Here is a 26,380-nt window from a genome sequence, read left to right as displayed (position 1 = left end):
AAGAGATACAAAAATATACTTTTGCGTAAATTTCAAAAGTTCTTCACAAATAAGATTCTAAATAACATGATGTTTCTTATAAAAGTATTTAGATTAAGTTTAGCGGGCGAGACTCTCAAATATTTGCGGAAAACTTCTCGATAAGTGAGTTGAAAGTATCTTCCACAAGGCAAACACACGGCGAGTTGTCAGAAATCAGTGTAGCGGTCGCAGGTCAAAGCGCTCGAGAGTTACAATTCTGTCGAGAGATGGAGCCCCGAAGGCGCGTTGTGTGGCAACTGGCAGAGCGCGAGGGTGGAAACCAAGCGCTAGCATTCCACTATGGATTTGCCATTAATTCGAGCCGTCGGGAAACTTTTGTCCCGCGCCCTCCTCGCGAGCTACCTGCGGCTTTCCCGAAAAAAAGGAAGAACGAGGAGGACATTGTCGTTGCCATCTGGGCGAGAGGCAATTCCGACGCGGGTGTTCAAGTTGTCAACCGTCAATTATGTATAGAAACGCGCCGACGACGCGATTTGCGCCAGCACGATTTACTTTCGAGAACGTCTCGCGAATTTTCGGAGAAAATCATGATTTTTTTTATAAATAATAAATGTTTTCAAAGTTGCAAAGTATGATTTTAAAAATATTCGGATTTTATTCTATCAATATTTCCTCTCAATATTTGATCACGTTCTGCTCTTGTATCAATCTATTTTATTAAACCGATTATTTTATATTTCTTTCTTTTGTTTCTAAAATTATTGTATTATACTTTATTTTTAGCACAAGCTTTTTCCAAATTGCATCATTCTGTAAAAAAAAATTATCCACCTAAATACTTGTTTAATAATCATCTTTTTTTTATCTGTTATATCATGTTTGCGCGTGCTTCTTATCTTCATTATACGAAAATTATAATCTTAATTTTCACTTTTTTCTACTTATCTAAAACTTATCTTAATATTCACTTCTTGCAATTTATTTATATACTTTTTTATTTATTAAAAAATTTAAAACAATGTATTGAAGAAATAATTTTCTTACGCGTCTAAAAAATATGTCAAACATTCTTTAAAGATTGTCTAGGCAATAAAGAGAAAGAGATCAGATCATTTTCTTACACTATCCTCAAGAGAACGCAGATATCTATTTTCAAGGACATAAAAAAAGTAATGGAAATCTATTTTCTCTTTCGACGGAAACACTCGGCGCGATATGCAACATCGTTTTCCGTCAAAAAACGGAAACACAGCTCTCCAGTACGGTGACGACGACGACGGTGGCGGCGGGAACGATTGCAACGCAATAGTAGTTTGTTACCCCACCGAACTACCCAACCGCATTCTCACGTTCGGTGTTTGTGGGGGGCGGATTTTCCCACGTGGCCGTTAGATCATGCGCGTCCCGCACCGGCGAAACTTTTGTCCGGAAGCCGCGTTTATTGCGGCCGAGCATTACCTTGACTCCTGGAGAACGATCGTAGAGAGGGAAACCAGAAGCGGGCGGAGGGTGGATCAACAGTGGAAAAGCGAAAGTTGACTTTAAACTTTCAAGAGGATGCTTTCCTAGCTGTTTTTCCTGACGATTTCACGTTCCGCGCACCAAAAACAAAAAAATATCGCGAGAAAGCGAATGTACCTGCGGCGTTCGATGCTCAAATTTGGAAAAATTTTTTTATACGTTTACAAAAACAAAGTTAAATAACGCAACGACGATGAAAGTTCTCGTTCGCATCTTTTTCCTCTCGCGACGAAAGAGGAAATCGTATTAAGACAGAATCTCCCCCGAGTTTTCTCGAGAGTTAAGTCTGCAACGTCGACTTCACGCCCGACACTTCCGACCGATTAAATAATAGAGACTAAATTAAGTAAGGTTGAAAACTTTCGTTCTCTTCTTGTGATAAGATCACGAAATATCGGAACACAATTCTAATTAAAGCTGTTCGTGACATCTGTCATCGCAAAATTTTCATGCGCCGCAATTTAATAATTCGTCATTACGAAATTATTATAACACATCATTTCAATAATTAATAAAAATATAATAACAAATATATAAAATTCTCATAATAATATAAAATTTTCAACTTTTAAATATTAAAATTTTCAATTTTTTTGTTATATCAACTACTATTTATATAAAAATATTAAAAAATTTTTTTTTTATAACTAACAAATTATTGCTTAAATACGATCTTAGAAATATTTTTTTACTCTCGATACGAACGTGCCTATCTTTTTGTATCGCAAAAATCGGAGGGGGATATGTTGACAGATTGAAATGAGCATACGTCAACGCTGTCATGAAGAAGGTCGTTTTAATCTCAATCGCGTGTGTTTATCCGCTGACGGAATATTTAATTTTTCCATTTCTTCGCTTTTACCGTCTTCCTAGCCCTTCTCACGTTACATAGTATCACGCATATTTTCGCGATCGCTTGCATGCAGACTGTTTTTTGCATGTTACCGGTTACATATCGCGCGCGCGAGCCGAGGTTCGATAACACATAACCGTGTATCCGCGATCGGCGATAATATAATGAGAACCCCTCGTTCTTTCGCGAAACACGCGAGACGTTTCTGTGATCCCCTGATTTCGAAAATGAACTAATTGATATTATTCTTCCTCGCAAACTGCCCTTTTTTTTTAGATCTTTTCACCGATTTTTTCTTATCTTACTTCAAGTCAATTATTTTTTGTCAAATTATATTGTGTTTTTTAATTAAATTAACAACACGCTACTCGCACAGCAAAACTATTTTCTTATCTGTCTCTATCTCTTTCAACGTGGGCCAAAATATATTCTCAATCCACGAGAAAGGACGAGAAAAACACTAACGATCGCATAATCGCGCTTTATCAATCGAACATTCACGTCTCACGGATAATAAATAAATGTAAAATCTCTTGATATACCCAAACATTAGCATTTGTTGTGATGTCTTTTTTACGTGTACTTCGTCACATAATTAATTACTCATTAATTACTTTTCTCAAATCTACTCCGTGTTCTCCGCTAATTAGCATTACATCAGGTTGCATTGCGTTGCAAAAGCAAGAAACGCAAGTCACGCGGATATATTAACCAAAATTTTTATCTCGACTAGTCGACAAAGTTTCTTAATTAAACCTGCCCGGTAATAAGACGCCTTCAGTCCACGCGCGGGACGGATATCAAATTGTAAGATCATTATCAACTCGTATATATACACGTTTTCATCCTAACCACCTAACTTTCACCGGCCACTCGACCTCTCAAAATGGTAATTTACCCCTTCAAGCGGCCGGGACCCGCCCGGATTATCGAAACTCTTCGTTCGTTCTATCTTAGAACATGGCTAAACTCTGAACGTGCTACTAGAATACAAGCGCGTTAGAAACAATCGGTAGAAACGACGAAGCCAAATGAAGAACAAGATTGATTTTATATCACAGTTACTTTAGAATATTATTCTTATCAAGAGTTAAATGTCAAAGTGTGTGACAACAAAAAATATCTGAAATATTTTCAAAAAATATTATCAGTTTCTTGATAAAAAGATCTGATATGTGCTTCCTCTTTCTAATCGAAAAAATTATTTCTAAATATAAAATAAACATTTTTACCTCTCTTTTTTGTCCTCTAAAGAGACGTGCGGTCATATTAGAATTTATGTTTCACAAGAGACCATTAAACTAAGATATTATATGAAAACGAGATACAAGCCCTGGCCATTATCACCCTCATTATTCTTAAATGGAATATATGAGCATCTGCGGTTTTATTACGCAGACGTTCCGAACCTCCTTTTAACAAAGTAAACATATATACAATAATATTTATTGACACGTATTATACGACTATTAATTTTTGAATCAAGAGATTGAAGAAGCTGCCAGCCATGTTTTCTCAATTCGCACGCGTTGCTGTGATTTTTTTTTACAAAACGTAAATATTTCTCCTCTTCTTCGGTTATTTTTTGTATCAAAGTAAAATATATTTTATCGTGTAATATCTATTTGACAATGTAACAAGATTGTTACTTTTTGAAAAAAAGACCTGAAGAACTCGCCAACTTTTTTCTCTTCGCATGTTGATGATAGTGTTGTTTAGTAAACGGAAATGTTTCGGGTTTTTTTTAATACTAAATTGAACATATTTCATCGCGTACTAGCTGACACGTTATAAGACATGTAATATTTATTAAACGTGCGTCCACTTAAATTCTTTCTGCTGTAGTTTCAAAAATAAAATTATTTAAAAAATATTTAAAAAATAAATGTAACATGAAACATAATATAAAATTAGTAAATTATTTTAATTTAACAATATTTTCTAAATTCACGCATAACAAAAACTTGTAAGAGCAGTTGAAAATGTGATTAGAAAAAATGAGGATCGTACATGCAAACGTTTCTCACAATAAAAAACCTTACTTTTAAGATCGGCTTTAGATACCGCGCAATTTTTTGCGCCAAACAAGTGATATTTCTCGCTACCGCGCCTTCCCCGCGTCTTCCATCGCGCTATCCAACTCCGAAGAAGCTTAGAACTTGGAACAGGCCGTGCCGTGAAACAGCCGAGAGCTAGAGGGGCTGGAGCGCCTACAGCTGCTGTCACATAAATATCGTGAAACCCCTGAATTCTGGAGGCACGGCTCTAGAGGTTTCGTGTCTCTCTGTCTCTCTCTTTCTCTCTCTCTCTCTCTCCGTTCTCTCTCCTTTCGTTCTTCAAACCTCGTAACAAAGTTGCAGAAACTCCGGTGGAGCAGCAGTGATATCGATTCTCAATTCTTAAGAGGTGGCAGGGTTAAAGAACTTAAACTTTCTCTCAGGGTTACACGCGTCGTCGTAGTTCCCGCGAACGAAGATGTGTTCCGTAGAATAAATTGCACTTGAGACCTACCCTTGACTGTGCCTTGATTGCGGAAAGATTTTAAGTAGATACTGGTTTAAATATCAAGTGCTTCTCTTAAGTGCTTCAAACATTTTGACGCTTTAAATATTTTTCAGATGTTTGTGCAATTATACACAACATTACTGTAACATATCATAGTAGAGAGGATATAAAAAAAAGTGATGCAACATATTCTTCGATTGAATGATATATAAGTTCCTGTACATTGTTTAAATATTAAAATACCGCGGCACACATAAAGCACGAACGAAAATGATATAACCATAAAAATGTCAGTGTTCGATATTTCGATTAGAACAAGAGGCTTTCGTGTACTGAATTACACCCCTTATGCTCGTTAATCTGTTAGCTTCTCCGGGAGGGTTGAAGAATTAATAGCAGGAATTCTAAACCGTTCGACAACTTAAGTTACTGCCGTCACGAGTGCCATGCATTTTTCGTTCCCCAAATTAACCGAGTGCCGCCCCGGAAGTCACGTCAAAAAATCTATACTTCCTATATTTCTCTCTTTTGCACGCCTCAATGTTTCAGATAGATTCTTTTACATATTTATACTTGATATTCGTTGAAGTTTTCTCTCTTCAAAAAAATCGAATATTCAAGAGCACATTTTATAAATAGCATATACAGAGTGTTTTATTTTAAATCATATAGTCAATTATTTTAAAAATAAAGCAGTTTTGAAAAAATATTCTATATAAAAGTTGTATTATTTCAAGTGGTGCTTTACATGGCAATGTTAGTGTGATGTTGAACAGTATTGTTGCGCTCGCGGCGTCGGAAACAGCTCTCACGCCGGTCTCCGCGATCGCGCACTTGTCCGCGGAAATGAGAGAGAGCGCGGTTTACTATTAAACTCTTTATTACAATGGAATCTCAATTAGAAATACAAGAAAACGGACAAGCCGTCCGAAAACGCAACGTGACAGATCTCGCGACTCTCAAATACAACAACTCGCTGGTTGCCCGGCAACGAACAGTCGCGCCGAGCGCACGCCGTTCAGGCGGCTCCCGCGACACATACGCGGTGTCCTCCGCGTAACAGTATTATTAAAATCATATAGAAATTATTTTGAAATTTTAATAAATAAAAATCTTTAAAAATTATTTTATTGCACATGTAACGTCATCTCGAGAGCTTTTAAAAACAAATAAAGTTATTTCTCATTACGTACTTTTCATTTTTTCTCATATCACACGGAAGTATTGACTCGCGCTACGCATATAAGTATATTGCAACTTTCGAGTCTCTTAACTCGGCAAGTACGTAATAAAAAATAACTTTAGTTGTTTTGAAAAGCTCTTGAAATCAGCTACAGAGGAACAAGTACTCAAAAATAGAGAATTTTTATTTGAAAATTTTAAAGCAATTTTTCTATGACCTTAGCAAGTTGTTCAAGGTCACAATTAAAATTGTTATGCGGAAGAATTACACACATTGCTGCGTCGCTTAAAACCTTACAACAATGTAGAACATTTTTCCCAAAAATGCTTTATTTTCAAGATAATTGCTTGTAATGAAACATCCTCCCGTATAATATACATTTCGCAACAATTAAAGGTCTTAATACAACAAACTCCTTGCGATCGCAATGAAAACGAGAATCAACGTCGACATTGAAGACGGCAAACATGCGTGCTAATAAAGCCGTCGTAAAGACGATTTACGACGACTTTAATACGAGGGGGAAAATTAGCGTCTTATCCAAAAGATGCAATATGTAAACTTTTTCCACCCTAAGCATAATTAATAGCCCGTTGATTTACGATTGCTCTTTAGCTGGTCGCATCGGTCACGACCGGAAGCTTATAACTTTTTGTTCTACTTGGCGCAGAAAAGAGAATTGGAGAATAGAAAAAAAAAATGATAATCATTTTTATTCTTTGGGCGGATTTAAAAACTCACAAAAGAATGAAGAGAAAGAAAGAGAGAGAGAGAAAGGAGCCGGCGGCACGTAAGGTCGACCCTTAATCGCGATGCGTGACAACACAGAGGGCTCCCAACTGAAGCTCGGTAATATTAATCTTCGATTAAGGGCTTATCGTGCCACGTGACCACGGGCGCGGAAAATTTAACTGCGAAAAACTTTGGGGCTGCTCTCTTATCGCGAACGCGATTTTATGTCTCGTAATGTCTCTTCGGCATACGGTATAAACTTCTACTAGGAAGCGACTCCTTTAAGCGATTTGTTCAAGTGACGTAAAAGCAAAATTATTCAAATCCCCGAGAATAGCACGGCATCTATAACAAAGTACTCAACGAGCGCAAATAGAGATACCGGATAATCGTCGTGGATTCTTATTGTTGGTTACATAACGTTAAGAGACAAATGTTACGCGCGCGAGAGCCGGGATCTTATTTCTCACCGAGAAGAGAAACTTACGGACGGACGGCGCGGATTTGCACCCTTCGGGAATAGCGCGGTCGTAAATTAGCTTCTCTCGCACATCTAATTAATAATTCTGCGGGATAGACGTTCTACCAACACGGTTGTTGGCCGATGTCGGCGTGAGTTTCGGCGGTTAAAACTTGTCCAATCCTGCGCGCAAAGGGGCTGTGTGCCTCGCGTTCGTATATAAATCACACGGAAAAACATATTTCGCACGTACGTTTTATCGGTTTATATAAATCTCTCATTCTCAATTATCGCAATAGAAAACGATAGACCGATATATATATAACCTTGAAAGAAGCCTAATCGACGCTTCACAAAAAGAAGGTTCACATCTCGTATCTTGATGATATCTCGGAACTCATTCTCGCGCGATATCGACGATAAACGCTCTCCGGCTTGCGCGCAATATGTTGCGAGAGAGAGAGAGAGAGAGAATTGTGATATGTTACAGGTGGAGAGAAAGAGGGAGAGAAACGATACAACTCGATTCTGAAATGGCTAATCGATGCCTGGGTGACCGCGCTCGCGAAATACGCCCCCAAGGATATTCTCTTGCGAGTTCTCAACCCTCAAGCCGACTACTCTTTCCACAACTCCTCTTCCCTCTTCGTCCCTCCCGCAATAACTTCCGCGTTGACACCCGCTAAATTCCGAAGGGTGGTTTCCGAAACTAGGACCTTCAGGAATTAAAGATATACATGTAGGAATATACACACGCGCGTAAATAAAATAATTTGTTGTAATTTTTGAAAAGAATTTTTAATTTTTTGTTAATGTTGAAGTTGTAATTCAATTTTGAAGACTTACGTTAATTGAACGTTATAACACGTCTCGTGTCTAATACTTGATAAAGAGAAAAGGCGCAAAAGGAAGAGATTTTTGATGATCAGAAGGAGAGAGCCACGCCCCGGCCATGAGGACAAAATGATACCATTTTGGAACCCTCTGGGTGATTCTCGCAGCATCCCTCAGGTCCTCCTTCGTCCCTCAAGCAACGCGTAGATAATTAAAGATACAACGCCTAACTTAACGTGCACCGCGATGATACGCAAACTTAAGCTCATCTCACACACACAACTCGCTTCCACCAGGAGAAATCACGCAATTTGAAGAGAAAACTAATTTAAATTATATAACTACAGAAAATAAATAAACGAATCTCTCCCTCTCTTTCTCTTTTTTTCCTTCTCTGAGAAACAAAAATATTGAAACAGACGATTTTTATCGTTTGCAACGTGTAAATAATGTGCTAACGTTTTATGTTTTGGATTTTTCAAATCTTAAGTAGTTTATTTTTTTTCTTAACCTAAGCAGAAAGAATATTTGACAAAAATTAATGATGGGATATCATCGTTGGAACTAACAGTGTAAATAGAGCTTTATACGAAAAGACGGAAGGAACAGAGGATGGAGGGTTAGCACGCGCCAAATTGGCTTACGTTCTCAGAATCTCACCACACAAACCCCGAGTGTTTCTTGTACATCTTCTATTTTTTCAACACGCGCAGAGCTAAGTTTTCAATCTCTCGTAAAGTTTTCATCTTTGATCAATCTGGTCGCGAAAAGTATGAAAAAAAATTCAAGTCATAAGTTATATAATGTAGCAATAATCCGCGATAATTAATAAATTTTTAATTACCAAAAGTATTTGGCAAAATATTTTTAAAAAACTACTGATCATACGTTACACTATTGTAGAGTCGTAATGATTGTAACATACATGCTGTGATCAACAGCTGCTGGATGTTTTAGTGTTTTTACGATTGAATAAATTTCGCGTTATGACAGTTTGGTTTATCGCCACAACACTATTCCACGAGATCAAATTTCACTAAGAGCCCTCAGTATCCTAATGTACAAGCGCCTTTTGTCACCTACATCTACCCTATTTGATGAGGTTCTTCACCGAAATGACGTCAGCAAGTCAGAGAGTGAGAAAGAGGCTGAAGAGGAAGCGACACGAGCGAGCATCCATGCGGAAAATTATCTGCGATCACGAGAAGGATCTTCTTTTGTACAACAAAGAAAGAGAACTGTACGAGAAAAAATATTAATTAAAATAATTATTAAAGCAAAAAGTGAGCATTCGTAAAAAATTACGCAAATATTTATTGCTGTGGCCACTTCTATCTCTTTCTCTTCATAAATAAGTATATTATGTAATAGATTTACAAATAAGCTGTTAATAAAAAGTAATTAGTAATTTGTCAGCTAGTAAAGTCGCTAATTGTTTTTGTTTATTTAGGGTTTAATTAATTAATTAATTAAATTCTGGAGAAAAGCTTAGTTTTGTCACTCTCGATGTAGATATGCATACAACGAAGAATAATGATGCAAAATACATTAACACAAAAATAAATGTGGACTATAAAAGCTATCTCCAAAATCGCATCAAGACGCGCGGATTAAAAGAAAATAAATAAATAAAAGTATCATATAATAAACTCATTTTTTTTTTTGCTTATTTATTGTTGCAAATCCTGAAAACATTTCTTTGTTTTAGTTTCTTTTTCTCTTTGTGAGGTGGATGCCAAGTGATATAAGTTGCGTACAGTCAGCCATAAAGGTTTAACTCTACACATAGATGACAAACAGGTGTCGTGACTCATATGCGGCAACATTATTACAGCGCCGAGAGAAAGAGAATTTCGCTGTTAATTATCGCTCGTGTGGAAGGAAAGCAACATACATGTTACTCGTCTCAAATTCGTCGCATTTATATGTTCAGAGATACTTTTGCGACACGATTTTCATTACAAATTTTCAAATAATAAAACGCGCGCGTATAAACTAATAAAACCGAAACAATCTTGTAGGTCTTGTAAAATATTAAAATGTAATGTAAAATACTACGAGTAACATTTATTTTGTCTTTCGTCGTCTCGAGAATCATTGATAAAAACTTACCTTAACGGTCTCCTGAGGGGAGAACCTCGCAGGGCGCTGGGCTGGAGCCTGAGCCTGCAGGCTCATCGCTGTACCATCACTGCAAGACACCCGAAATCCTGCAACAACAAAACATTTAGTTAAAACAATTAAAAATAAGCTATTTATTATATTTAGTTAGTTTGAAACTACATAAGCCTTAATTTCATTATTAATTTGTTTTAAAAAAATATTAATTAGAAAGAATATTTAATTATCCATCTTTCGTATCTAAAATAAAACTCCTCGTACGGGCTCTCTCTCTTGTGTATGTATTATCTAAACTTCTATATTATCTAAAATAAACATATTCTGTAACACATAGAGTATTTTTTCTGTAATACTTAGGGAAATTTTGTGTTATAAATTATTTTATTATTTTCGTATAAAAACTCATATAAAATATTTAAAGAAAATTCTCAGACAAAATTATATAGTTAAATTTTATTTTTAGAGACTATGTTTGTTAATATTTTTGTAGAGAATTTGGACAAATGTAATTTGTAATTAAATTAATGAAAAACAAGTTTCAATAAATAATTTCAAGAAAAGTATATTTGTAATATTTTTAGATTGGCTGAAGATGATCAAAATAAAATGTTCTATTTTTATATAAAAGTATAAATTTACTTTTACAATAAATTAATCATTACCACACCGGTGAACTCTGGTTGCCTGGTCAATTTTGTTTTCGTACATATATTTATACGTAAACATACGTATAAATGTTAAAGAATATTATTTTGTTTATTATTTTACATTTTAAATTTCAAAAAACGTAAAACTAGCCTATAAAATTTAAAACCTACAATTTATTTTCTATCCTACTCTTTACTGTTTTAAGGACATTTCGTTAAATTTCTAAGTGTTGTCAAAGCATTTAATTACAATAAACTACATCGAGTAATCTTCACGATTGTTTCGAGATGTTGAAATCCCAAATCGAGAATTGCGTACAGTGAGGAAAGGCAGCAGCAGAATGAAGGCCTCCTGGTTGGCTGCTGGTCGCCCTGTCAATACGAAAAGGTACGTGACTCAGGTACCAAATGACACATCCGGTTGAAGGGAGGACGATGGAGATTCCTTCCCTCCTTGCCTAACTCGATCTCTCTTTCGAGATCCACCCCGTTTCCCGCCGACATTTTTCCGAGAAAACTGCACGAACCGTCGCTCGCGAAAGCTATTTTCCTCGTCCACCGAAAATTGTATTCTTTCACTTTCTCTCTCTTCCTCTCTTTCTTCGACAATATTTTATTTAAAACGGAACAGTCCCATTATGTCATTGTACCGTTAAAATCACGTGTAGTGTTCGTCGAGATTTTTTATTTTACGTCTTTACTGTGGTTTAACATGAGAATATTCTTGACACACAAATTTTTATCAAGTAACTTTGATTTCCGAGGCTGTTTAACGTGCTCCCATTGGCCTATCTTATCATCTTATTTTGTAATGGAATAAGTCAGAAAACTTAAAAAATATTTATTATTATTGTGAAACAGAAAATGTATAAGAAAAGAAAAACAAGAGATAAGAGAGAGAGAGAGAGAGAGAGAGAGAGAGAGAGAGAGAGAGATCGAAGCCTCGAGCGGAGGTAGAGCAGAAGCTAATCGAGCGAAAAGCATAATTAATCACGGTGAATTCGTCGGTGATTAACGATGCAAGCCCGGCTGTCCCCGTAGGCTGCAAGCATAAACATCGTTAATGCGCGACAAATGGACACACCGTACTCACGCGTAGTCGCGGATCATCCGCGATTACGATTGTTCTCGCGTCCGCTCGCCATTATTGCGATCGATAGCTAACACCCGCGATAACGCCTCGTGACCTCCAAAGTCCAACGGAATTTCGGGAATTCGGAATTTTTTTACCTTTTCTGCATTTAGCACAAAGAGATTCGGTTTACGTTGCTGTTTACATCTCTTAAGTTAAAAGAGAGAGAGAGAGAGAGAGAGAGAGAGAGAGAATTTTAATTCAATAAACTAATATTTAATTAAAAATTGAACAGGAAAACAATTTTTTATGCATTTAATGTACCATCTAGACCTTAGGCAAAAATTCATGCTTATGTTCGTCCGATGTAAAGATTCGCGAAGGGTTACTAGTTTCTTCTTGGGGCCGTAACCCGTAGGACCATAAAGCTGATGGCGTAACTAATCATCCGGCATGCCATTAATCCGTTTATAGCGATATAATACGACGGCAGTTGCCGGTAGCGGCGGGAAGTGCATTAAAATACACCGAGTATCATGGGAGTCCGGCGTCGAGGCTCATTAGACAGTACAGACAGAACACCCCGTACATCGTGACCAACTGGGAGTCCCTCCCTGGTGCTGCGAGCACGTTCGACCGGAAACTAACGACCTTACGTTACTTTCTATCTATCTATCTATCTCTCTCTCAGACCTTGGCTCTTCATTCGTGCCCTCGATTGAGCAAGTTCGATTAGTCGAACAAAAATCTTGAACGTTCTGCAATAAAAAATTATTTTCATATATAACTAACTTTTCTTCCTCACTGTGAATGCTAGTTATTTATTGATTGTAAAATTTATTTATTTATTTATTTTCTTGTATAAATACGCAGATTGAGCTTTGCGAAGCTCAGAGTAACCAAAGTTATCGATTAATATATGTTGAAATAATATAATGAAATTTATTTTATTTCTGGTTGTATTTGTGTATTTCAAAAAACCAAGTTTCTGTTTATAGGAAAACTAGAACTCACAAAACACACAGAAATAGTAATGCAATTATGATATAAAGTAAGCCTCCGTATAACATGAAAGATGAGTTCCGTGTTATACGAGTCACGTAAGTTGTACACAAATGTGGATTGTGTATATGTTTGGAAACACATGTTTAAAAATAAAAGAACCCGTGTTGAACGAACAAATATACGAATCCGTGTTATACGAGGGTCTACCGTGTTTGCACGCGTCGGTGGTAGTTTTTTTTTTTGTTTTTAATGAACGAAAACGTTCCGGGATCTTCTTTTGTGGCAAATTGAACATACTTGTTTGTATAATATTCGTTGACATATAACAAGACCGTTATCTTTTGGAACAAGAGCCTGAGGAAGCCGCTAAAACAATGTCTTTTCGATTCGCACGCGTCGTTGCGGTAGTGGTTTTTTGTTTTAATAAACGGGGATGTTTGGGAACCTTATTTTGTGACAAAGTGAACATATTTCATCGTACACTAGCTAGTGACATGTGATAAGACTGTCACTTTTTGGAGGAAGAGAACCTGAGAAAGCCGTCAGCAATGTGATATTACTACTTTCGCTATCTACTTTACGCTCTGTTTCTTTATTTTCTGACAAAAACCCAAAGCGAAAGGTTAAATTTTAATTAGTTAATAAATTTATTGCGCGTAAGCTCTTTATGGCCAGTATATTTATTTAACGTGTTTAACTTACAATTAGAATCTTCTAATTCTTGTGTTATATTCTCATTTTATAAGTTTCGTATAAAAAAAAATGTATAAAATATTCAAAGAGAATTCTCGAGCATAAACATATTATGAAATTTTCACTTTTCAGATTATTGGCAAATATACACAAACTTAGTGAGAGAGAAGGTAGGATATTTTTTTTCCCGCGTTTCCACCCCTAAAATCCGCTATCGTATTTTTCTCTTTAGCCCGAGAGCTATGTTTCACCGAAAATCTCCCACGTCCAATTCCCTAAGAGTTCCTTATCACCCCGGGTCTTATCATTCTCCCAGACAAAATTTCCTCTTCCACCCGCTCGCGCTAATTATTCTTCGTCCATCGTGGTTGGTTGATGGTGGTTGTTCATCTATAACTAGCGCGACATCACGCTGCCTTTCATAGAAAAGCAGAGGGAGAGAACCACCGAGACTTGGGAAAGGGTTTGTCGCGCGTTCCGACGACACATCGGAGTACGGAGTTGCTCCTCTGGTAAGCGCTCGTTCTCTGACAGTGATCGAAAGCCGCGATGTTATCTTTGCGGCTCGATAACGACCGCCGGAAGTATCGCTTTAATCACTATATCCGACCAACAAACACATATACGCACATCCCCTCCCTATTTCGCAACTCGTACAAACAGAATCACTACACATGAAATCGCGATTACCACAAACGCGAATTTCTTACGTTTCTTATGTTCTTTTGTCAAGTAAAAATTTTATAATATACAATTATATATATACAATTTTGTTATGTGTAAAACTTGCAAAATTTTCAGATATGTAAAATGAAAAATAACTGTATAATTTATAATTATTATTTATAATTTATTGATAACTGTATAATTTATAATTGAGGTATTTATGATATTAAATAATATGTATAGAAATACAAAAACGTATATTTCTTAAAAAATTGTATAAAAAATACTTTTTTTCTGTAACAATTATGCTCTGTAACAAAAAGTTTTTTTTATGCACGCATTATTGGGAGTTATTCGTTTTAATGAGTTTTGAGTCATTAATCTGCTCTTTGTGCGCGGCAGAATCAACATTGAGCATGTTGTAATAAAGCAAGCTCCCTCCCCCTGCAATAAAGGGTTAAATATTTCCCCCAGCCGACACTTTGTACTTGCTCGCACGTGTGAAGTAAAGTGCTGCACGTTATAAGAATGAAAAAAGCCGGTACCGCCTCTTTCTCTCTCTCTCTCTCTCTCTCTCTCTCACTCGCTCTCTCGTTCTGTCGCTTCTCTTCCACTTTCGTATGCCTCATGCATTTGATATCGATTTTCGCACGCGTAAACAACAACGCCATATGCCGTCCGCACAATTTGCGGTTTCTCGGTCTCAATCCTTCCACTCGAACGGTCCCGAGTAATTTCCCTTGAAAGAAAACCACGTCGGAAGCGGACAAGATAAAATTCCGTGAAATCGACCGCGAGCTTTCCGCGGCTCTCTCTAATAAAAAGGGGAGGATAAAACCATCTACCGCCCCTCTCATTCTCGTCCTCCCCCCGTTTAAGGAGACTCTCCTCGATTTCTCCTCGGGTACAAAGTACGTGATGCAAAACGCGCGTTAATTTCGCGGGCCGAAACAAGACGGCGAGGAAACACAGGGAGGAAAAGGAGGAGAAGAAGAAGAAGAAGAGAAAGAGGGGGAGGAAGAGGAGGCACCATAAGGTCTGGAGGACCCCTTATGCTATCGATCTGTCCCCACCTTCGCGACGATTCCACGCACTGTGGCACACCGTGCACTCCACCCCCATGGAACTCTATATATTGTTTCCACATGCTCGTCTGCACGTAGGTACACAAATATCGAAGCGTATGTACGTCGCGTACGCGAATTGAAGATCTTTTAACAGTATCGACACTTTGTAATTTAACAATAAACAATATCGACGGAGCAAATGTCGATATCAATCTTGTTTGCTCCTTCTCTCGTGCATTAAGTTTGAAAAAAGTTTGAACACTACTTCCCTTCAGGAATTACGAGCTATTTTTTGCGTCTTAAAGAAAAGTTACAGTTTGACATCTCAACGGATTTTTGTTGCATAAAACGAAAGAAGAAAAGAATGAAAGAAACAACAATTCAATTTGGCCCTCAAACTGTCCGTGATGATGCCAAAACAAAACTTGTTTCAATACTCTCCTGAGCATTGTTCGCGCGAAAGCTTATATTGTGCATCACACAACGCAGAGAAGATAAGATATTAAACTTTTCTAATATACTGACACAGAGAAAAACAGAGAGAATAGCAGAAGAGAAAAATATATTAAAACAAATATATTTAACACGAAAACATGTACAGCTTCATTATATATAGCTTTCGTCACACAATTGAATTTTTTACTTTAGCTTCAACAGCATTTACTAAACTCTCTCTCTCTCTCTTTCTTTTTAGAAGAAGATTGTGCGAATTATTTGTAGTATCTGATGTTTAATTACTTTTTTTTAGTTATTTTTATTTCTGTTATTATTTTTATATTTCTGTTATTTTATTTTATTAATTTTATCTTTATTCTTCATTCTTATTTATTCGTATTTTTTCTTTTTCTTTTTATTTTTCAATATTACTCAATAGTATTCATTTATACATATTTAGTTTAGTTATACATATTCAACTTTTATCTTTTTATTTATTTATTATTTGTGTCATTTTGATCAAATGTTCTTTTGTTTATGTTGCGCTTGAGGAGATTTTCCCAGAACTCTTAACAAATAAAGCTATGTTTTACTTTATCTTTTATCTCTCATATTTCGTATTATTTTATTAACGAGGATTCATAGTTTTTTTGTGGCAACAATTTTTTAGTGTATTGATCTTTTACCAACTTAAAAAAAGAACTATCCGAAAAAAAACTGCACAAATCAAAGGATAATAAAATCCTTGTTTACTGGTGTACATATCGGCTTAGAGCCAGAAGATAACGTATGTGCGTTTCTCTCTCTCTTTCTCTCTCATCCTGTCTCTCTCTCTCTTCACCCCTCTCACATAATCCGCTTGGATACGTTTGCTGCGAGGATAACTGATGTAATACACAAAAAAAAAAGCACTCTGTGCACTACATCGAGTGGCCAAGAGTTATTTTCATGCCGTTGGGGTGGCGAAGCTGAAAGTTCGCGCGGAGGAAGTTGACTTTTGCCAGAGCTGCGAGCCCTCGCGCGTCTCGTTTTCCACCCTTCTGACATGGACATATGATATTCCATTTTTCATAGCGGCAACAAAAACGAGATAAAAAAAAAACTATAGAAAAAAGAAAAGAGAAATTCATAGCGGTCCAAAGAGAGATACAATAGAATGAATATAAAGATACAATTTGACTAGGATGCGCGCATAAAACCGCATTAATCTCAAGAGTATTAAGATTACAGTAATAATAAATTCACGAATGTAATAATTAAGGAACTTCTGCAGTTATGAAAACTCGTTATTCTCATCTTTTGTTATATTAACTTTGAATACAGAAAGTCGAGAGAAACGGAGAGAGAGGGGGGGAAAGAAAAACGGAGCAACGTTGAAAAGAGAAAGAAGATTTGGAACAGAAAAAGGACACCGAGACAAAAGGATATCACGAGAAAGAGATAGATAACAGAGAGCACGACGGCAAAGAGAGAGGAAGAGAGAAGAGAAGAAAGAGAACGCTCTGAGAAAGATTAATATCTCTATCAGTGAAGTCCAACATAGCGCACCATTTATCTACGTAGGGCCCTACACGCGCGAGAAGACAACCCAGCAGCCAATCTCGTCCTGCTTCCTCTTCCTGCTCGCAGAAAGGTCTGCTCACAGGACCTCGAGGTTTATTTAACCGTCGGTGACCTCTTCGAGAGGGTGGTGGAATCAGTGTATCGAAAGAGAGAGAGAGAGAGAGAGAGAGAGAGAGAGAGAGAGAAAGAGTGAGCAACGCAAAAATAAAACGAAAAAAAAACGAGTGGGTGAAAAAAGAGAAGAGGGGAATTGAGACTCGCGCGCGCGCGCCGGATGTCAGCCCCCCCGTGGGGAAATTTGATTTGACACCCTTTAGCCAACTCTCCGATGCTCTGACGGTTTGCGAAACACAGGGCTTTCTCTAATGAATTCCACTGAACTATCTCCATCCGTGCCTTTCTCCTTCTCCACCCTATTTAGTCAGTCTCGATTTCGATCTCGCACACAGCACGCACTTAGATGATTCGATCGCTCTAATGGAGAGAAAAGAGGAACTAATTGCAATCGAGTAAACTCTGTAAATTCTTCTTTTATTCCATGCAACTCGTACATCATATTTTATCTTTTTTTTCGATGTTTTTTGTAAATATATTTGTAATAAATCAAATAAGCAAATCTCTTTGAAGCTGATTAACTAAGAAAGATCGTGAGAACCGGTTCTAATGCGCGATATTCCAATGTAAAATTTAATTAATTTAAAAATTTAATTTAAAATTTAATTTAAAATTACTTACTTTGCTTAAAAATTATTTTTCGAATGCTAATTCGCGCTCCGAAATTAATTCACTGACGCAAGAATCGAATCTCTCGTTATATTTGCAATAAAATATATTGTATTTGATATAGCGTGAAAAAGAGAGAGAGAGAGAGAGAGAGAGAGAGAGAGATCGAAAAAAATTAAGATAATTTCTTCTGATACGGAATATTGATAGTGATACATTAAACTGTGCGCCGTTACAAGTAAACTCTGTCCCAAGATACCTGTTAAAACATGTCCAGAGCGAGTAAATTAGAAGCTACCTTGCCTATAGCTTTTGTAGTCCGAGCAGTCCGCGATTATGTCACATAACACGCGACGCAAGCCCCGTCGAATGTCCCTTTGGCCTCTCCCGTTATCTCTTCCGTTTCCCCAGAGGTAAACTCATCATGAGCAAATTGCACGACAGTTTCTAAATAATAATGACTTCGATAATAATGATATACCTAACTGACAACTTCGGCGTTATTCAACAGACTCCCTGCAGGACCAAGAACTCCAAAATGCATGCGCGCGGCTATGCTTGTAGTTTCGCGCGCGAAGTTTCAACATACATCCGTTCTCTTGTAAAAGTAGTTCTCTTTCTTGAATTTTGCACTTTTTTCAGTGAAAGAATTTGTACAAAAGTACACAGTAATATATTCTCGTGTAACACGGCATTCTTACGACACGGTTTTTGCTCCACCACGATTAAAGAATTAAAGTTCTATTTTCTAAATACAGATAAAATCTAAATAAGATCTCCATTGAAAAAAAACGTAAAATTCAAGAGAGAACTTCGTAAATGATTTTGGTAAAAAGAAAACGCTTTCATTTAATGGTTCTTAGTAGTGATAAAAAAGAAAAAAATAGCACACGCGTTATTTAATATACACACACATAAATATATATAAATATATATATATATTGTATTTAACATATATATATTTAATATATACGTGTGATTAATTGATATTTTTAATTATTTAAACATATTTTTGATATCTGAAGTTTGATGCTCTTGCGATGTGTTGTAAGAATTTCTGAAGATGGTTTTTGTGGATTTGAACCGCGTTAGTGTCATTTTTTTACACCGACATTTCGTAAATATTTCAGTTCGCTTTATCAAAGTTTTAGAAGGGCAGTGTCTAATATTGTAAATCAAAAGACACGGTAGTGCCTTTTTACGCAAAATTGAATAAAATCAAATATTGAGAAAAGATGAGATATTCATAGGTTAGTAATAATTGAATCAATCAATTTCTGTTTAGTCTCAACTGACTTGAAAAATTAAAGAAAGAAGTATTTTTGTGTTTTTCTTGTTTGTTTTTGATTGGAGATATTTGAAGAAAATCTAAAAAGTATTGATTTATCTACGGTACTATCTATAGTATCAAGCTGCTCTTGAAAGTCTGATAAAGTGAATTAAAATGTTCATGAAACGTCGATATAAAAATGACTTGAACGCTAACGCGGTTCAAGTTCAAAAACCCATCTTCAAAAATATTTCTGATGATTACAAAAGAAAATATAATAGTGTAATTTTGTTAATGTTTGGAACTTACTAAAAAAAAACTTCTGTTTTTTGTTTCGTATAACACGACTTCGCGTAACACGGTATGTTTTTAGGAACCTAACGATCGTGTTATACGGAAGTTGCCTGTATAAGATTCTGTAATAATAACTTCTTAAAAAACAAACAAACAAATTTTTGTCTGCTTTTCTCGCTTTAATTTTTCTTCGTAACTTCTTGTGTTTTTTTTTGAAGATAAAGATTTAAATAAATTTGTAATCTCTCGGAAAAGTAGCTTTGATTTAGAGAAAAAACACATTTGATTTTTTAGACCGAGAGAGAGCTAGCGCCGATCTTTACATGTAAGCGAGAATCTTGTGCTGTCCGACATCTGCGCGATACTGCTTACCTATAGTGCGCATCGTGTGTGTGTGTGTGTGTGTATATACGGGATGTCTTTATCGCTTTATGAGGCCCGTAAAGTGCCGGTAGCTCGCTCGTTTATCTTTGACACACGAAAGAGGGAGGAACAGCATTGTCACCATTGTTTATGTGTCTCATTACAGATATACACCGTTGTCGTCAATTCCCCGATAGAATAAAAGACCGAGGCGCTCGCGCGCTCTCTATCTCGCGTTTAAAGTGCTATCGGACACACGGTACTTTACAAATCCCACTTACAAATAGATTTCACCATCATCGGGCGTCTTCATTCGTTCGCTTCAACTTGAACAATGCTGCGTGCGATGATTTCACAACTTCAGTATTTTAAGTCGAAATTGTTTTTCCTGTGAATGTTACGAAGACATGGAAAGAAAATGTACAGAACAAGACGCGCGCATACACACACACACACACACACACACACACACACGTACACGTATAATGTAATTATGTGTGGGTAATGATCGCTGTCAGGATAGAATATCGTAACCTTTGGCTAGGTCCGCACAATTCGTGCCGCAAGAATCCCGTTAGTTCTATATAACGCCCGGGGATGTTCAACACATTTATGGGGACGTGCACCACCGCGCGTGTGCTGTACACTGAGATAATATCCGTCGGTGATACACGATCCACCTAATTTCTGCGGTTACTAAATCTTTGTTACATCGCTTATTTTGTTGTAGTCTACGCGCTACCTTGTCCAGGATTACCAGTCTTTCAAAAGTCAAATAACACTTGTATAACACAAAGAAAGAGAGAAAGAGAGAAAATCGAAGTTTGACCAGTGAAAAATTGCGCGAAATGTGAAAATTTCTTATTTAATAGATCAAATTAAAGAAACTGTGCAATTCTATTATTTAAATTTCAAATTACTAAATAGTTAAAATGTATAATAATAAAAATAGATCGTGCATAGACGTAAAGCAGTACAATACGATTCCAATAAATGTTTCATAACGGGTCGGAATCCCAAAGAAACGTCAGGAGAGTAGCGAAGGAGGAGAGATCGGAGTACTCTGATAATTATGCCACAGACGAATGTCAGGACATTCATCAGCGGTAGTGTGTTTAATGCGTAGCCGTTAAATATGTGCGCTAAGCACGCCATGCTCTGCCTAAACACAATATTCGAGGCCCAACAAATTATCGCCGATGCGTTAAACGCCCAAGCCGGAAGATCGTGTCTTCTTCCTTCTCTCTCTCTCTTTCTCAGTAGTCGAAAATTGCAACTTGTTTTGATTATAACGTGACGAAACAAATTTTTCCGCAAAAAGATGTCTCGCGATAAAATTTACATTTAGATACATAAGACGAATATGATCAGCAAATGTGATCAGTTATAATTACATTGTATATTTATGTAATAATAGCTTATGTAATATTTATTCTGTTCCATCTTATTTTAATCAAGTTGTAAAAAAACATAAAATATATAAAAGTAATAAAATATAAAAATAATAAACTATATATAGAAAAAAATATAAAAATGTATTAAAAAATATATACAGGTATAAAATATATAAAAAAACAAAAAAAATTGTACTAATGTATATATTTATTTAATCTCTCAAGTGAATTATGCACTTTTTCTGTAGCTTTGATGTGAGTTAATAGGTCAATTTTGTGTAATCTGAGTCGGAAACGCGCTAAGCGATGTTTTCCTTTAATTATCACGAGAGATCGTCGCCTATTACGTTCGACAAAACGTGCGAGAGATTAATGATCCCCGAAGAACAGAGTCTCTCGCCCTCTTCTCTGATCAAACACGTGAGATAATTAATAACGCGCCGATTGACATGACGATTCTCGATCGTCAGTGACGTGGAAAAACTGCGGACGAAAAGGGTGAAAAATACTGACGCAGACTGAAAAAGACGCGGAGAAATTAAAACCAAAAAATTCAACGCGCGCGCGTACGCGATCGCGAATATTCATTGTTGATGCGGATAATTTGTTCGACGAAAACTAGATATTTTAGTTATTTATTTGCAAACAATTTGTTATCATATATATATATATATATACATATATGTTTTTGGCATTTTATTGCAATCTAATATGTAAACTAACATGTTCGATTTTTAAAATTTTGGATTTGCAAAATTCGGTAAAATAATAGTAATATTTATTTCTCTTAAAAAAATATACACTGATTTTGCAAAAATTAATTGCTACTTGTTTACGTGCTATATTTTTCCCCTCGATTTACGACCGTACCGGTCATATATCAAATGTCTCGTCGCCTCAAGTGCCGGAGAATGAATCGCGGAGTATCGTAAGCGTCCTCGATCTCACAAGGTGGAACGGCGCAAACGAATATAATGAACATACATCGTTTTGGAACTGAAGAGAAAACGCGCACCGGAACAGAGATAGTGTTACTCTGTTTCGTGTTTATGCTAACCATCAACGTGCGAAAATAAACGCGCGTCCTATATAGTTCGTAACCCTTTTGGGTCACCGAACAACACACGTTTCGCTCGCTTTATTGCCGAAGTTTGCGTTCAAATATGCTTTTTTTTATTTAAGCAATAAATTTTTGTATTCACAATCAATAAATACTGGATAAAAAATTAGTTAAATATCGTCAAATTGTGAACGTGTCTTACTCTTTCGCCTGCATTTACTTCAAATAACGATTTATTCGAAATTCGCAAAAATCTCTCCACGCGTATTTTCTCTGATAATAAAAAAAAAAAAAAAACGCCAAAACTTACGGAAGAAAGGAATTCGGTTATGCGACAGATTAATGTATATACACAGTGAGGCTCAGTAATATGCGCGTTTATGTGACTACACGTTATGCAACCGCATCGCTCCAAAAGCACATCGGCCGACAATTGCCAAATTTGGCGATCAGTCTCTTCCAGTTGGTTAATTATAATACGCGAAGATGATAAAGACATCTTTATTTCGGTGAAAAAATAATAATACAGAAAGCCATATTTTCTGGTTGACGCAACTTTTCCCGCAGGCAAAAGCAAAATACTTTTGTAATCTTTTATTCCACAATTTTTCTTTTTTTAAAGAAAACTTTCTCAAAAGTTATATATCATAATATAAATATAGAAAAATAAAAATCTCATATTCTCTTGTTTAGAAAACTTACTTCTCTGTTTAAAAAACTATTTTAATAGAGTAAAACGTGTAAAACTTTTTTAAAACATTTTTGGAATAAGTGAAATTTGCAGTTGAAACGAGCGCGAACATTGAATCCGCGTGCGAACGGTATAAATTAATATAAAATCGAAGAATCCAAAAGACTTTAGAACACGTTCTTGTGTGTAACGACAATGTACACAAAAAACAATTTTTTAAACAGACAAAACATTAAACGGCATTTGAGCGCGAAGTTCTAGCGGCAATGGCGACAACGCGTAAATGTATCACAAAAATATACCGTTACGCTCCGATAATAATTACCGGCAGGTGTTTCGATGTAGCGAATAATTTTTCGACGTATAAAACTGTCTCGTGTCTCACATTAATCACAGTAATCATTCTTCGGACAGTTTGCGTCTTTGTACAAAATGTTGTACATGCGTTCGTATATAAACTGCGCGTCGAAGTCTCGCAAACGTTCTGTCGCCAAAAAAAATGCGGAGTCGCAACGAATCGATATATTTTCTCGTAACCGTAAATTTTGCACGAAAAACCCAGATAATACGACATCCAATTTAGCACTCTTGCATGATATTCTCGGTTATGATTATTACGTTATATCGTGTTATTGTACGCGAAAGTGAGTTTTTTGTCAATTTGGTTTGAATGTAAAAAAAAAAACGCAATACAGTGCGGAGAGTTAATATTTGAGCTTGAAAAATTGCCATTTTCGCGCACGACGTAAAATGACGTAATCAACGTAGTTTTCTATTCAAATAATGGCGTAATGGCCGAAACGAGCAATCAACACAGTCAATATAAATGTAACAAAAGAACGATTTCTCGGTGCGTCAATAAAAAAAAAAAATTTATTCATATAATTAAACTAATATATTCATATAATATATATTCATAAGATATATTCATATAATTAAACTAAAAATTGATTACTTTAGATGCTGAAGCGCGTTGTAAATTTATATTATAATCTTTTTGTAAAAAAATTATTTATTATCATTACGATGATCTAAGATGCTAGACTTGCTCAATAGAATGAAGTTAGTCGCGCGTGAAGAAAAATTAAGAATCGAACTAGGCGCGATCACGTGACTTTCTATCTCGAACTCACATCATCTTGAGGTTTGCAAAATTTTACACGATTTCTCTCTTCGACACGACAATAACTAATCTTTTTTTTTTTTCAAAATCTTTACGCCATTACACAATTTTATTATCGAAACAAACTTTGAAACGCAATTGTCATCGAAATGCAGATTTCATATGAGACTCACCCGATTTCAGCGTGGAGTCGCGACTGACGCGTGTCCTACGCGAATCTACACGTCGTTGATATGTATCATGGTCACATAAAAAAAAACACTTGTAAAACAGATATGTCGCGAAATAGACGGCTCGCGCTCTTGATGTAACGCGACTAGGGGACGGAATCGCGCGCCACACCGTTCGAACCAATGACGACGAGTGGTGAGCGCCGACTGCGCCACGCGCGCTCTCCGATCGTAATACGCGAGGCGACGAATACGGTAAGGTGGAGGGGAAACGCGGAACCACGGCCACCCTCGCCGTGGCCGCGACGGATCCAATGCTAACACGCGTCGCGATGCGCCGCGACGTCCTTACAATTCCGCGCAATGCTCAAACCGTACTGACGCGCCGCGCGCAACAACGACGGACGGAGGGGGCTTCCCCGCGCGTGCGCAAACGTTGCGGACTCGGTCTATTTTACATCAATTTGTATTTTTATTATTTGTGTAATGTTTGCACTCGTTCTAAAAATTTATATAGTGAAATAAATTAACAAAACTGTATACAATCAGCATTTGTAATATTAAATACATATTTGACATAATGTTTATACGTACATAGATGGAAAAATGAATGCGGAAATGGAGGGTAAAATGACATGTGTAGATCCGAAAAGTGGACGTGTGAAATTTCATATAATTATATTTGTGTTTCGATATATAAATATAATAAGCTTCGGAGAGCGGCAGTACATTAAATATTTATGCAAGTGCATTTATGATGATGATAATGATGATGATGATGATGATGATGATAATTATGATAATTATGATGATGATAATACGCATATTTGTCATTAAGAATCTCGCGAATAATTGGAATATATTAATTAAGTAGTAACTTTAGTGCCGTCAAGCATTGCACGAACGCCGAACTCTGATACAACTAATTGTACAATTGCATAATAAAATGTATACACAGACCTTGCTTGCTGTAATGTAAGCAAGAGAAAATTACATCCATCTTGATAAAAATCTATGGTAAATAAAACGTCGAATAATAAAAACCGAAATTTTAAATAAACTAAATGTGTGTAGATATACATGTATAATTAATTAACATTATCGTACGAATATATTGAAGTGTCGGAGGGCTGTCTGTCTGTGTACACAACGTTTGCGTGTCCTTACATCACAACATTATTGCGTAATTATATTGAAATAAATTAATCTGATATTTGTGTGTATATATATATATATGTGTGTGTGTGTGTATGTGAGTAAAACATTTAACAAACAGTTTCAAAAGTTATTGGAACTTTTTATTATTACTCATATTTGCATAGTATGTAATTTTAGGAGAATAAACCATACAATTGCTGCGTGTCGCAAAATACTAGTATATAAACACTGTTGCACGGTTTTGTTTTTTCTTTTTCTTTTTTTCTTTTCATTCTTGCAATCAAATCACAAACGAAGTTAACGAACGTCACACGTGTAGCTGACTCGTCACACAGTGAGAATGAAGTCGCGTGATATCGATATAAGACATGTCCATTGTGCGAATACCCACATCTATATAATACGCATGTGTGTGTAATATATAATAATAATATAGAATAATATATAATATAATATAATATATATATATAAATAGATTCAAAGGGAGACGCATCTTAATATTTGGCGCAAATCACGTTTTTAAAAACTTATGAACTACCGTAATAAATCGGCGTAAACTGACACATGCTTAATACGATATACACATTTATTTAAAGAATTAAAAATAACGGGACGGGAACAAGAAACGAACATATACGTTTATACATCATTTGTTTAAAAAATAAATTCGCAAGATCCGAGAAAGTCAGATGAACCTCGCGAATCAGAGAGAAATCGATCAAAATCATTAAATTAGCAAAACCGTACGAAACGAAACGAATGACGAGCGAATGAATCACAGCAACCGCATTATTT

General features: G+C 36.2%; 1 protein-coding gene across 1 annotated transcript in view; it reads right to left on the bottom strand.

The window, feature by feature from the left end:
• The window catches only part of LOC109852705 (protein sickie), a 191,813-nt gene extending 167,220 nt beyond the window's left edge, over positions 1 to 24,593 (bottom strand). The window contains exons 1-2 of the mRNA XM_020424121.1: positions 24,431 to 24,593; positions 10,183 to 10,280 (exon numbers count right to left, since the gene is read on the bottom strand). Coding sequence (XP_020279710.1) covers positions 10,183 to 10,248 — 66 coding nt within the window. The 5' untranslated portion in view covers positions 10,249 to 10,280; positions 24,431 to 24,593. The remainder of the gene's footprint in view (positions 1 to 10,182; positions 10,281 to 24,430) is intronic.
• Positions 24,594 to 26,380: the final 1,787 nt, after the last annotated feature.

The sequence above is a fragment of the Pseudomyrmex gracilis genome, unplaced genomic scaffold (assembly GCF_002006095.1).
Source record: "Pseudomyrmex gracilis isolate BER0280 unplaced genomic scaffold, ASM200609v1 scaffold_33, whole genome shotgun sequence".
Classification (NCBI taxonomy): domain Eukaryota; kingdom Metazoa; phylum Arthropoda; class Insecta; order Hymenoptera; family Formicidae; genus Pseudomyrmex; species Pseudomyrmex gracilis.
Note: the sequence above shows the minus strand (reverse complement) of the source record. Positions and strands in the feature narration are given on the sequence as shown.